General features: G+C 36.1%; 1 protein-coding gene across 1 annotated transcript in view; it reads left to right on the plus strand.

Moving 5' to 3' along the window:
- The first annotated feature begins 2,063 nt into the window (after positions 1–2,063).
- LOC118184820 (uncharacterized) overlaps positions 2,064–13,609 on the plus strand; it is a 36,449-nt gene continuing 24,903 nt past the window's right edge. Inside the window, exons 1-4 of the mRNA XM_035354547.2 lie at positions 2,064–2,308; positions 6,776–6,868; positions 10,337–10,870; positions 12,593–13,180. Coding sequence (XP_035210438.2) covers positions 2,071–2,308; positions 6,776–6,868; positions 10,337–10,870; positions 12,593–13,180 — 1,453 coding nt within the window. The 5' untranslated portion in view covers positions 2,064–2,070. The remainder of the gene's footprint in view (positions 2,309–6,775; positions 6,869–10,336; positions 10,871–12,592; positions 13,181–13,609) is intronic.

Here is a 13,609-nt window from a genome sequence, read left to right on the forward strand (position 1 = left end):
TAAAAAGAATGATTATTCATAGTTCAAAAATGGTTTTTCAGTTGAATAATGTGATAACTTGTTGAGATTAAAAGGATTAAAATTAAAAATTTGAAAACAAAGTTTTTCTATAAAACAGGCTTTTATTTAAAATTCATACTTATTAATGAACTAAAAGCAGAAAGATAATTTATCCTGTAATTTTATGGTAATAAGAGATTAAATAATTCTCTTTACAAAATCCGTATATAATTTTGTATCACGAATGCTAAAAGCTTGGGCGCTTAAATAACTAAGTTGAATAATCGTATTGCTTTGTCATATTATAAGCCACCATCTCTATAGATGTATTAACAGCGCCCCAAGCTTTTATTATTCGTGAGTAAAATTGTAGATTAATTTTGTAAAAAGAACGATTTGATCTCTTATTACACTCATTCTGTATGATAAATTATCCTACTCTTATCGGGACCAGATTCAGAAATATATATACGTATGCACTTATCTGTGGAGGATGTATGTGTTCATGGATGCGTGTATACGTATATATACTCTGCACAAAAGAAAATAGGACAGTTGTATATCTCCCGTACTACTGGGTGATATTAATCTGCGTTTTCATGCTTCGAAAGCGCGACTTAAGATATATCTTAGATTGCATTTTATATGATGTCTTGGTACTTTTCCATTATGCACTCGTAAAAGAGAAGGCAGACACACACCGATAATCAACGATAGTTCCAACTGGAGACAATTTTCAATTCACACACATTTCGGTACTTACATATTATCGCAATCACCATGGCGCAGTCTGGCAAATTTAGCGAAAGAAAAAATTATTTTTTATTGAAAAAATATATGTATTGCATTCCGAAAGACAAACAAAATTGTTAACTAATGAATTAGGTTTTGTTTTTGTTGTGGCGTAAATTTCGTAGCGATTTTTCGCTTTGAGATCGAATTGGAAACATTGCTTCTTTAGCGATTTTGCGGCAAAAGAATGTATTCCTGCAGAAATTTCACCTCTCTATCTTCTGTCATAGAATACTATAAGCACAAATTTTAAAGTCGAATTTAAAACAAAAAATAACCATAATTTTTCGCAACGAGCCGTTAAAACTTGGGATACAACAAAAAGAACGCATAAGGAAATGGCGGCGATAGAAACTGAAGATATGTCATGCGCATGGTTGCCGGAATGATTGCTATGCAAGTGGTTATGAGAGTTTAGTGTATTCTGAAGCTTTTGTGACTTCTACGATAATACGTAAATACCCACATTTCAATTTCAGTAAAATACATCATTTGCTGAAATGCTTTCCTTATAATTAATTCATCATTATTTGTGCTCCAAGTTTATGTTTCACGTATTTTTCCAAATTTCGATATTGTTGCATGTGTATGGGTTCGTAATACACACAAGTCGGATGATTGGTTGATGAAATTCATTTTAATCAAAAGAAACACTTCAAAAGTTCTGTAACTTAACACAAAAATCCTCGTAGTGTTGTTCACAGTATCACAGAGTACACTTCAAACTATTAGGAACGTTAAACACAAGGCTAAGCAAAGCGTATCTAAAAAAGAGAGCCAACGGAGATGTCTCAGTTCATTCTGAACTAACTCGCAAAAACAATAACTGAGAGCAGATGCTCTCTCCGGCTTTATATAATTTTCAACCGGCCGCTGAGATATTTCCAGTGCTTTCTGCTTCTCGAAATAACTGGAAAACAGTAAGAGGGTCGAATTACGGCTTGCAGCTAATATAATGATCAACTACATTCAATTACAATACCTATTACGGTGGTACAGGGACCGGACCCACATGGTTGCCAAGTTTGAGAAAAATAAGTGTCCAAAACCGTTGTCAGGTTGGTGATATCTCGCCAAATCACCGGGATATTCTTACTTTTACGGCACAGCTCGTCTCTTTAGATTTTTACATGTTGTATTATACAAAAGAAATACAACAACTTGTAATTCCACTAAAGTTTCTTATCTAAGTCTAAAATTCGCAACAATATTATTCATAGAGAATTTTACACCTTTCTATGAGACTAAACTTTCTTCTTCAAGCTAGATATATTGAAAATGGCAGATGCTGAACCTCCCGGTAACAGTGAGCATGGTGAAAAATTAGATGCTGGAACTTCCACGGGTAGAATAAAACGTTTTTATTGCCAGAAGTGTATGAAATATGATGGCTTTTCCCATATCTGTGATACGGATAAAGACGAAGAAGAAATAGATCCCGAAAGTCTCATGAGAGCCTTCGACCCTACTTTTGAGGGATATTGGAATATTTCATATCGTGATCATAGATGGAAGGGTAAGTTTCAATATCAGAATAATCATTGTTCTTTAAATAACTAAAATCCTATCCAGAAAAATGAAATTTGTTACGTATGGCAAATAGCAGTTAAATTCTTGCGTGCAAAAACCAATGAAAAAACTCGAGGGCGGATCCAAAAAAAAAAAAAGAAGGTTACGAGGGGTAATAAAAAATTCATTAACAATAGACAAAAATTACAAGATGGAATTAGGAGGTGTACTTTGCTGTCATTTTTCCATATTGTTACGAAATGTACAGGCGCGGTAAGATAGCTTCCCCGCAAAGTAGTTTTAGGGTTGCCATAAAATGGCAAGGGAAGGCAGGGTTACCACATTTGGCGAGAAATCTCCCATTTGGCGACAAAATTGGTGATTTACCATGGACGGTTGGAGAACCTCCTGGAACGAATTCTTACCGGTTTAGCCCAGAATGTTCCCGAACACAAGCCAAAAGCTATATAAGCCCTGCTGGTCCGCAGTCAGTAAGTGTGTCTCTCATCGAGAGTGCGTGTGCCTCGTCTAGCGAATCAATCCCTGCAGAGTCGATCGAGTTGACAGCCGAGCGAGTGCCGAGTGAGTCGTCGAGTCCACTGAAGGAGTCTGTTAGTGTATCGCGGTTAGTGCATCGTCGAGAGAGCGTGTTGAGCTCCGGGAAAGACTGAACCGAAGAGTCAGGAGCTGTGCTCGTGTGTCGGCGAGTGCATCGCGAGTTGTAGCGCGGAGAGTCTCGAGAGTACGTGGAGTACCGAGAACGACCAAGCAAAGTCGGGAGCTGTACTCCGGAAAGCAGAGTCGGGTGCTTTGCAGGAAACTGTCTCCATCGTGATAGCCTGATAACCTGAAGGCTGTGTTGCTGATCGTGTCAGCGTGCTTATAGTAGATCTTCGACGACTGTAAAACGTATTTCGGAGCTGTCCCGACAATACTGGCAAATAAAGTGTGTTTCGATACTTCACAAAGTGTCGTCGTTATTCACTCCAAATCTACACAAACCCCGTACGAACGTGAAGGAAGAAAATAACGTAACAGCTGGTGTCAGAAGTAAGAAAAAAAACGCAAGAATATAATTACCAAATCTATTTAGACATTTATCTAAACGTAGGACCAACTTTTTAACCCGGCTTGGTAGAAATTATGTCCCTACTCATTGAGCCAGTTCTTGGTGGTTGTTTTGTTGGTGTGGCTAAAGGGAACCTCATCTCAGATAAATGTTTCTTCAGTTTCGGAAAAATGAACTAGTCACTGGGTGCTAAATATGGGCGACGACTTCCCACTTAAAATTTTGCAGCAATTCTAGAGCTGGTCCAGCAGTATGGGGTCGGGCATTGTCATGCAGGAGGCACCATCACTCAACATGCCAGGGCACTTGCGTCTGATGGCTTCATGTAATATTGTCAAAGCGGCACAATAACGATCGGCCGTAACGGTACGGTTATGCTCCAGACACTGGATGAGGATAATGAACCATGGCTCGCACCTCCAGGTGAAACCAGTTTTCTGAACGTCTTGCCATTTCAATCGCTCTGACGCGTCTGCGAACTTACTCTGCGTACCCGCACAATTGCTACTAGACAACTAGTGTCATCTGCGGGGATAAAGTATTCCCTCCACAGTAATTACTTTTCAAATGCTGATACTTGTAACCGTCATCTAATCGTAACACGAAATGCAGGTCCACCAACTCAGCATTTATGAAATGATGCATGTTCTCCATATGACGCTCTAATTTTCAATGAGGATGCCCGACATGTTGACCTGGAATGCTGAGGTATGTAGAAAGACTTATGTTCTTGATGTTCTCTATATCGTCTCAAAGTTTATATGTGGAGTTCAGAGATATTCTGTTTATAAGTAAAATTTTATGTAACTCGAATGATTTACCGGCTAAGAGCACGGAACTCGTCCAAGATCTTTATTTTGCTATGCCTGGCATGTCTTCAAAATGCAGAATTGCGTATTTCTGCAAAAAAATTAAATTTAAATAAAAATATAGGAAATATAACATAAAGTGAGGTAGGGAAACGTTAGTGTTACAATGTTTTAGAAATGCAGTACAAAAAAAAAAAAATAATAATAATGATGATGAATGGATCACTCCCGACAGAAATGCAAGCTTAGTTTTTCACTCGTTTTCCAAACTGTGTTAGATTGTTTAGAGGTTCCTCTGGTAACAGGAGTTCCTCTGGTAACAAAGTGTATTCAGAATGAAATGCACTTTGTAGCTCCCTCCTGCACAGTGGTAAGTGGGGAGCTGCATTGATGTAAGTGTATGTCCTAGTGCGTCCCACATATGTTTTATTGGATTTAAGTCTAGACGGACCACTTCATCCACGAAATTCCTTCGGCAATTGGTCACTAGTGCAATGTGATGCGGAAGAGCATTACCATATATTAGGGGGAAGTTATTACCGATTGCATCCCTAAACAACGTGACATAATGATTAAGAACCTCATTTCTGTCTATGTCAGCGTTTTCATAGTTGCACTGATAGAATATATAAGTTAGTGTGGTCATTCAAAATCATGCCTGGCTGTTATATACCTTTGTACTGATGCTTTTCATAGATATTTCCAAGCTTATTGCGTGTATTTTGCTCCTGCCAGATTAAAACGTTTCTTCTCCAAACAAAAACGAGATTCGTCAGTAAGCAAAACTCGTTTACAGTCTGTGGTACTCTAATCACGATGATCTCTGAACCACTGCAATTGGAAACATTTCGCCGAAGAGTTAGTAGGTCACAGATCTTGGTTTCCTTTTGCCTTCTTTTATGTATTTTGTCCTTCATGACGTATCCGGATAGTCGAATCCCTGTAGCTGCAGCAATTTCTGTCTTTGTTGTCATTAGTTGTCTGTTTCTTTTTAGAGAGGCTGTTGTGACACGTTTTCGACATTGATCTGGTTTGTCTGCATACATCATCAGTGTCTTAGCATTTCTATATTCTTGTCATTACGGTTTTGGCTACGTTTAGGTCTTTACAGACAGTGTCAGTCCTCCTTCTATTCTTTTAATCGCTCGCTATTTCCCACAATCCATTAAATGTCTTCTGAAGGACATGCTCCAGCTACCACAAACAGAAATTCAACTACTCATATAACTCTTGAAATAAGAATCTGAAGCCCCTCGTTGCACTTTTTTCCATCTGTGCCAAAAGAAATGGCGAAAAGATTTTGAGCTGCCAACCAACTACCTCTCATTGAACTTCACTGAATGGAATTGACATAAAGCACCTTTTTATAGTTGCTTCTTATATTTTCTACTCTTGGTATTTATGCAAATATCTTCTTTGTCTGTACTGATCGTAAATCAAACAGGGAGTAAATTTGTAGAGTTCTTCACTCTTATTCTACTAAAGTAAATGTCGAGGAACCTAGTGAACTGTTAAGCGACTTATAGCTTAGTTCAAATAACAGGAATCGTAAACTCAAGAAGGGTTTTTAACTACCCTTTATTTCACTCAAAATAAGTTTGGACAGAACAGTCGGCCCCTTTCTTCGGGCTTACAACAACGCCTCCACTCGGGTTGAAATCAAAATAAGAAATAAGAACTAACTATAACTAACTAAGAGACTTAGTCGAAGCTACCACAAATCTAACGTAGTTGACTGTTACTTTAAACTAGCCGGTGAATATCAAAAGGCACATAATATGCAGCCGAGCGTAACAGCTTCTAGAGACTTAGCCCATGGACCTTGTAAGAAAGATCCTTCTATTATAAGGCCCATGACTTAGCTCGAAGGTAAACACGCGCTACCCGAGATTCCTAGTTTTCTCTCTCGAAGTAAGTTGAACCTTCTTTAAATACTACTTCTTACTCATTTGCATTCAAAGCGATTCTAAAAACTCATTCTGGTAGGAAGTTGTAAGCTGAAACGAGGAACTATAGGAAAGCACGATTAAATTAAAATATCTGTTATGATATTTTAATTATGATATTTTAACCTGTTATTTAAATTAAAATATATCTTACAAATTAAAAGAGAATTCATAATTCAATTACTATGCTAAAAAAATCTTATTTTTTAGGACAAACATTTCTTTTGAAACAATGTAAATTTTTAATTAAAATTATTAATTATTAAAATTAGTAAATAATGTGAAAATTACATAGCTCTGAGATATATTAATAAGCGTAATAAAAAGACATAAAAACACTAGCAAAAATGGAAAGGTTTATTAAATGTATCTTTGAATGTTTGATTAGCCTCGAACCAGTGCTGCTAGGTGTAATTTTTAGAATACAGGACATTTCTGGTAAAAATGGAGAATGTTTCAAGAAAAAGGACGATGTATAAATGTTTGTTTTTCAATAAATCTGTTTTTTTTTTTTTTTTTTTTTTTTTTTTTTTTTTTTCCCACTAGAAATTTATAAAACTCTGTGCATACCTTAAAAAAAGATATAGTAAAATCTCTGTTTATATTATTAATATTATATACTACTGCTTAAACTGTTATTCCTTTTACAGCTTGGAGAAATAGACGAGTCGTGCAAAAGCTTCAACATGCAACGAAATTTTTATACTTCATGGAGTTGCTACGAAAAGCAGGAGCAAAATGGAGTAAGTAAACATGAATTGATTTTTTTGTAATAATTCTGGTGAGGAATTACGGTGTTTAAAAAATACCGGCTCTTTTACCATCAATAACCTCTGTACACAACAACTAGACAAAAATCTGTTCTTTCTTAGGCAAAATGAATTATTTTAAATCTTGGCTTTCCATCCTCGGTATTGTTATCTATTTATTGAAGATTTTGTAGTACAATTTCAAAAGCGAGATTAGTTGAGTCATCGTTTTGAGGCTGTTAATGAATTGGTTTGTTTCTCAAAACAATTACAAGGTTCATAAACTATTAAAATCTTTTTCACTAAAACATTATACTTTTGCTGTATAAAATACCCTTCACAAAAATATTGTCTTTCATTTAAGTCTTTTCTTAATAGTTTTCATGGTATATTTGTGGTTTGAAATTATTTTGCTTATATTTATCGCATAACTCAAATCTCTTTTTAGTCTAAAGGGATTTGAGTCCCCGAAGGACTATTACTTTCGTTTTGGTATTTGTGTCTGACTCCTATAAATGTCGGTTCACTTTTCAAACTGTTGCCACAAAATGTTAGAGTCCTGCATTATATTTGAAGAAATTAAATAATTAAAAATCTGCATAAATGTATGTATATTTCTCGCATTCTGATAAAACAACGGTATCTAGAGCCACCCAATTTTGAATGATGTAATCCTACTGCGAATATGGGCATCTGAAATCCCAAATTTGAAATTTGGAATTTGTTTTATTATCGATAATCATATATTGTAAAACTTTAACGAATTTTTGAGTAACAAACTCAATGATTCAAAAGCAAGCAATGGCAACACTCTACGAGGGAAAACAACTCTTTTTTTCTCCAGCGCGTCGAACTGTGTATCGGAAATTCTAAAGATATGCTCATTTTAAAATTATTTTGCGACATTGCTATTGAACTAAATTTCATGGTTTAACTGCAAAGAACATGATATTTAATAAATAAAGGTAACACACAAAACGTTAAAAAAACGCCCCTTTGGACGTAATTTAAAATCTGAAACCTTTCAGATTTTTTAAAATTTTATTTATTTATTTATTTATTTATTTTAATCCCTGAGGTTTTTAACCGTGTAATGTAAAATACTGACAGTAGTGGCAGAAATTACTAATAAGGCTTTGATATTCATAGTTAGTTGCATAAAAAAGGTAGAGGGTAGGTCTAGGGGCACAAAATAAGCCCAAGCAGCCCATTCTGCAATGCGACTGCTGCAGTGATGTTTTTGAAGGTTGAAATGACATTCCCTTGTTTGACACTAAACGTCCTGTCGGTAAGAAAGGAATTAAGGAGAAGGACAATTTTCCGACTAAAATTTATTTTGATCAGTTTGTGGCTCAATCCTTTATACCAAATGTGGTCAAAAGCTTTCGCCATGTCTAGTATAAAAAGGGTCTTGCATTTCTTATAGTGCAGAGCTGCAGCGATAAATTCGACCAGCCTGAAAAGCTGCCTTGAATTAAACAGTTGCTTCCTAAATCCATACTGGTGGGAGGGAAGTAGCTGACAATATGGATTCATTATTTTTTAAATAATGTTTTGAGGATTTTGCTGAAATTGGAAAGCAGACTTATAGCTCGGAAATTCTTCATTTGGGTGTTCTCCTTTCCAGGCTTGAGGAGGAAAAAATAACACTTTTCCAAGATTTGGGGAGATAATTTAGCATCTGACAGGCTTTGACAGTTTTACTGAATATGGCGATGATATTGAAATTCGGGTTATCCAACATCTTGTTGGTAAATTTGTCAAGGCTTACAACAGTTACAGTTAAGTCCGACTTACGAACTAAATTTTGAATTTCACCAGGAGTAGTGAGATCAGGAATAGAGCTTGATGGTCCAGGAATCAACAAATTCTCATCTTGCGTGTTGACCTGTGTGTCTACTAATGTCATCTTATAAGTAAATTGCTGTTCTAAATGTTTCGAGAATGCTCTTACTTGGTCAACAACCGAGTATGCATAGTGACGTCTGACTACACTTGTGGTTGTTCAGAAGGAACCAGAAAAAATTCCAGAAAAATTCATCATTTAGTTCTACATCTGCAACTTTTTCTTCCCAATTTTCGGTTTAATTTCTGTTTTAATTTTCTTGCTGATGCGATTTAATTCTATTCTGACTGTTGGATCTCAAATTAATTTCTATCTTCTACGAAGACGATTTCTTTTTGTAATAAGATGTTTTATATTTTTGCGTTAATCTTTTATAGTCACATTGTTTTGTTAGCGCCTTCATGTTTAACGTAGTTTAAGCGAGTGGCAAACTCATCAGTTGTTTTATGATGTCAGAGTGATTTGAGAGGACTTCGAGAGGAGTTTTTTTTTTTTTTTTTTTTTTTTTTTTTTTGAGGATGGTGGGTAAAAGCAACCAATGTGTATGAACTTTAAGCGACATAATTTTTGTGTTAATCAGTGAAAATGTGACAGGGATGCACTTCGAAATGAGCCATCCACAGTCATTATTGCCGCAGAGATGACAGAGTTTGTAAGGATTGGTTTATTTGTTTACGACAAAGCACGCGAGGGCTATCTGCCTCAGATTTAGTTTATGTTCGGCTGTCTTCCTAGGTCGAAATGGGATCATTCAGAATGAACCGGTGTAGGGTTTTTGACATTTAAATTTCAATTTCTGCAACTCAGTCGATATGTTTTACGTTTGGATCTCCACCAAAAGTGATATGAATGCCTTGATTTAATTCATTTCCTTTTGTTTCTGTTTTTTGCAGGGTTGCTACACTTTCAAGAATTTTAAACTCTTTTGTTCTAGAATTTGCTAATGCCGCTAGCTTTGTCCTTTTACATTGCTTGACTTTGGATGTTATAAAGGGCATTTTAATCATTTGACTATGAATTAAAAAATTATCCCGCTTTCTATCCAAGTGAACTAAATATTTCATAATTAAGTTAAATTTAGCATCTGGAATTTTTAACAAACGATTTTCAAGCCAAAGACTGGGACACATATGTCCCAGCCGTAGTTAATGGTAGGACACATATGTCCCATGCGTAGCGATCGACGTACTATAAGCACACCTATTTTATTCTGGAAATCTTTATTATATGAGATATATGTACATCATATGGTACAGGGTAAAGCATTCTTTTCATAACGCAACATTACACATTCGGCGACTCATATTTATTCTTTTCTCTATGTTCATTTGTGTATAACATGCACAGTAGTGGTGATTTTCCAATTGTTGGAAGATAATCCCCAACATTCAGGAGATTCTTAGCAATCGTCGACCCAGCAATAATTTTTAAACTTTTACTGGGACTTGTATGTCCTGTTAGTAGTCAAAGGGTTAACTAGAATGCGTTACTTTCGTTGTTGTATAGATCGGTAAACGTGTTACAAAATATACTGAATTTTACGAATTTGGGTATAATTCCGATTTCTCTGTGTTTATACTATAAACTATAATTAAAGACCAGTTCAATCTTTGCAGAAACAACTACTACGGAAGCTACTACAAGTACTAACATGGAAGAAGTTTCCAGACCTACTTCTACCAAAACTGCAACTACGAATATTCCTATACGAAAGGAAGAGCCCAAAATCCTGAAATACTGGCACGATTTCTTCTGTTTTTGGTTTGGTGATGACGTTACGCAATGGCCGGTTCGATATCGTTCTTTCACAAATGTCGCTGTATTGGCTAAAAGAGATGATGTCGTCACAACGGGTACTTCCACGGATGATGTATTTGCAACAACCACCATCGCTGAGAGATTACGGGCACGGCAACAGTTAGAAGTACTACTATATGATTATCTTCAGTCTACTTCTGAGGAAACTATTCCTTCTGCTCTCATAAGAGAACATGAAAATACCTATCAGCGTACTGCAACAAGACCTAATCTGGCTCTGGACAAGGTCGAGGACGACCATGTGACTCAGCTAATCCTAGAACGGAATCTCTGCGATATATTCAATATGTGCCATCCACTGTGTCCTCACAGAAGATTGCAGACTAGCAAAGGTATAGTTTTCTTTGATTTATTAAGATATTTAATTAGTGTGGAACCCAATTAGCCTAATCATCTAGGGTGCAAAATATGCTAAATTTGGGACTGAATGTCATCATCACAGTTAAAAAGAAGAAGTCACATTGACCTAAATCACTTCATGCCTTTTGTTGGTCGATGATGTTTCGGTTTATTTGATAACGGCAAAGCACTAGAGGGCTATCTGCCTTGAGGGAGGAATATCTTCGTGGAGGACTTGTTAAGGAAAACTGACTCGTATACACGTTAAACATGGGGAAAACCCCGAAAATGCCCATGCAGCCACCCCGTTCGCCGGAATTCGAACCACGGACCGAACTACCAGTAATCAGCGACTTAGACCGCTCAGCCGCTGGTGGGCTCTGTTGGTCAATGACTACCCGTGCGTTGGTAAAAACTACCCGTGCGATTTTTACAAAACTTGGCAGTTTGGCATAATTTGAGTCGTAGAATCGAAATATGAAAAAAAAAAAATGGCATGTCATTTTAGAAAAAGTTCGATTTTGTATCAAAATACTATATTAGAACAATGCTATATATAAATCTAATAAATATCCTAAGTCGCGCTTTCGAGACATGAAAAACGCAAGCTGAATTTCGTCAATCGGCCTAATAGAACGGGAGGTATAGAACTGTCCCATTTTCTTTTTGCGCAGTGTACATTCAAGCAGTAGATTGAGGAATTATAAAACTAGTCAAACTCTTATAAAGCTCAGCCTTTTCAGCAACCATAAATTGTAACCAAACTTTAGACAGACTGACAGTGAATTATCGCTAGATAATTGAGAAGGATTGAAAAAGATCCTTTTATTAAATCGTGGCTTGAAAAATGTAAGCACAACTCGTGCTTACAATTCAACCAACCACTTGGGTAAAAGTTTCCAATTGGTTGCCCCTTGTTTTTTGGCGATTCTTTTTTGACACCAAGATCGGCGCCAGGAAGGCACAATTTCAAGACGGCCGCTACACGAAACCAAAATAAGAAGTCAAAGAATTGCACAAACATTATGTCCATGTACACATCGATCTGTTTTCACTTAAAAAACATCCTAGAATTGCACAAACTATGCATTGCGCACCGCCTTAAATTTGTCCATGTACACATCAATCTATTTTCATTTAAATAAAATCAGGAAGCTAAAATAAAGTTAAAACTATCACGGTAACCAGAAGGGAGGTTTCATCGCCAAAATTAAAAAAAAAAAAAAAAAAAAAAAAATTGTCGCTAATCGAAGGGCGCCCAATTCTACACTAGAGCCGCCAGTAACAATGTAACTTAAAGTAACAGTTCTTTCAAATTTAAAATAAGCTCGTATTCAAACACTACACAATTCAATTTAACGCGAAGTTGGCTTTCAAATCTAACCGGCGTAGATATTCAAATACCAGCAATTATAATGTAAGGCCGAAGACTATGAATCTTATTTGAGTGTGGCCTCGAGAGGCAGAACACGCTGATTCTTATAATCTAAAAACCTCAATACTCGCGAAGTAATTTGCATTCTGGCGTGGAAATGGAAGGAAAATGTGACAGTTAAGGTCTAATTCATAATAACTGGTTAATTAAAATAATAAAAGTCGTACGCTCTTAAAGGAGCAAATTATGTTGTATTTTAAATTCTGAGCATAACTTTGATTTCTCATTTTGTATATTTTAAGTTTTAAAATATTTTTAGAGACCATTTCTTTCGTTACAGGAACAACCACAGCTGTTACTACTGCTGCTGCTACGGGTAGTGGTATTACCATTGATTATCTAAAGCAGCTTAGAGACGAGATTTTTGGTCCCTCAGATGATGACCCAGTAGCTTATTTTCCGAAGTCATTTATAGAGACCTACGGTGGCATCATCACGGAAGCTGCTTCTTCTTCCTCCTCCTCAGAAGACATAGAATTCCCAATGTTGTGCAAAGATGCAGCTACAAATACTGGTATTATAGGAGCGATTACACCTACTTCTTCAGCAGATGATGTGATTGAACCTATTGTAAAAATCATTTACAGTGTTCTAGAATCGCCCAAAAATGCAGCTACAAACACTGATATCACGGAAGAATTTACAGCTACTACTTCCACAGATGAACCTTCTTCAGTGTTCAGGATTGGTAAATGGCACAAAGATGCAGATACAAATACTGCTATAACTCCTGAGCCAGTTCTGGTTTCAACTAGTACTTCTACAGGTCCACCTACAGTTGCTACTGAGATGGATTTCCTACTACAGGGCCTTCTAGAAATAGTAAAAAGTGTATTTCCTGATACTTCTGAGGAGTGCATTCAGACAAGTACAGTAGACCTTACCTTTTAGAGAAATTCCAATTATTGTATTTAACGTGTAGTTCTAGAAATATATAAATAGCCATCGCTTTCATTTTTTGAAACACGGATATATAGGGTAAGGTTGCGTAAGTCGTATCTCTAAGAAAAAGTAGGTATCAATCGTAGGATTTATGAAAAAAATAAAAATTGTGTGTGGTGTTAATATCTTGTGTCATCGTTGTGGATATTTATTACAATAAAATTCCACATAGTCTAAAATAAAATTCATAAAATTTATGAATATTAACTTAATAACACTTCGACAAGCAGTATTTCAAGCCATATCACCTATAACTTAAGTCGTACTGCGTTTAAAATTGGACAATTATAATAAAGCTTTTTCTTCTCAATTAATTTATTTATATAAATAATTACAACAATGAGCACAAAGATAA

The sequence above is a fragment of the Stegodyphus dumicola genome, chromosome 8 (genome assembly GCF_044657685.1).
Source record: "Stegodyphus dumicola isolate Sdum_Otavi_A_Nest chromosome 8, ASM4465768v1".
Taxonomy (NCBI): domain Eukaryota; kingdom Metazoa; phylum Arthropoda; class Arachnida; order Araneae; family Eresidae; genus Stegodyphus; species Stegodyphus dumicola.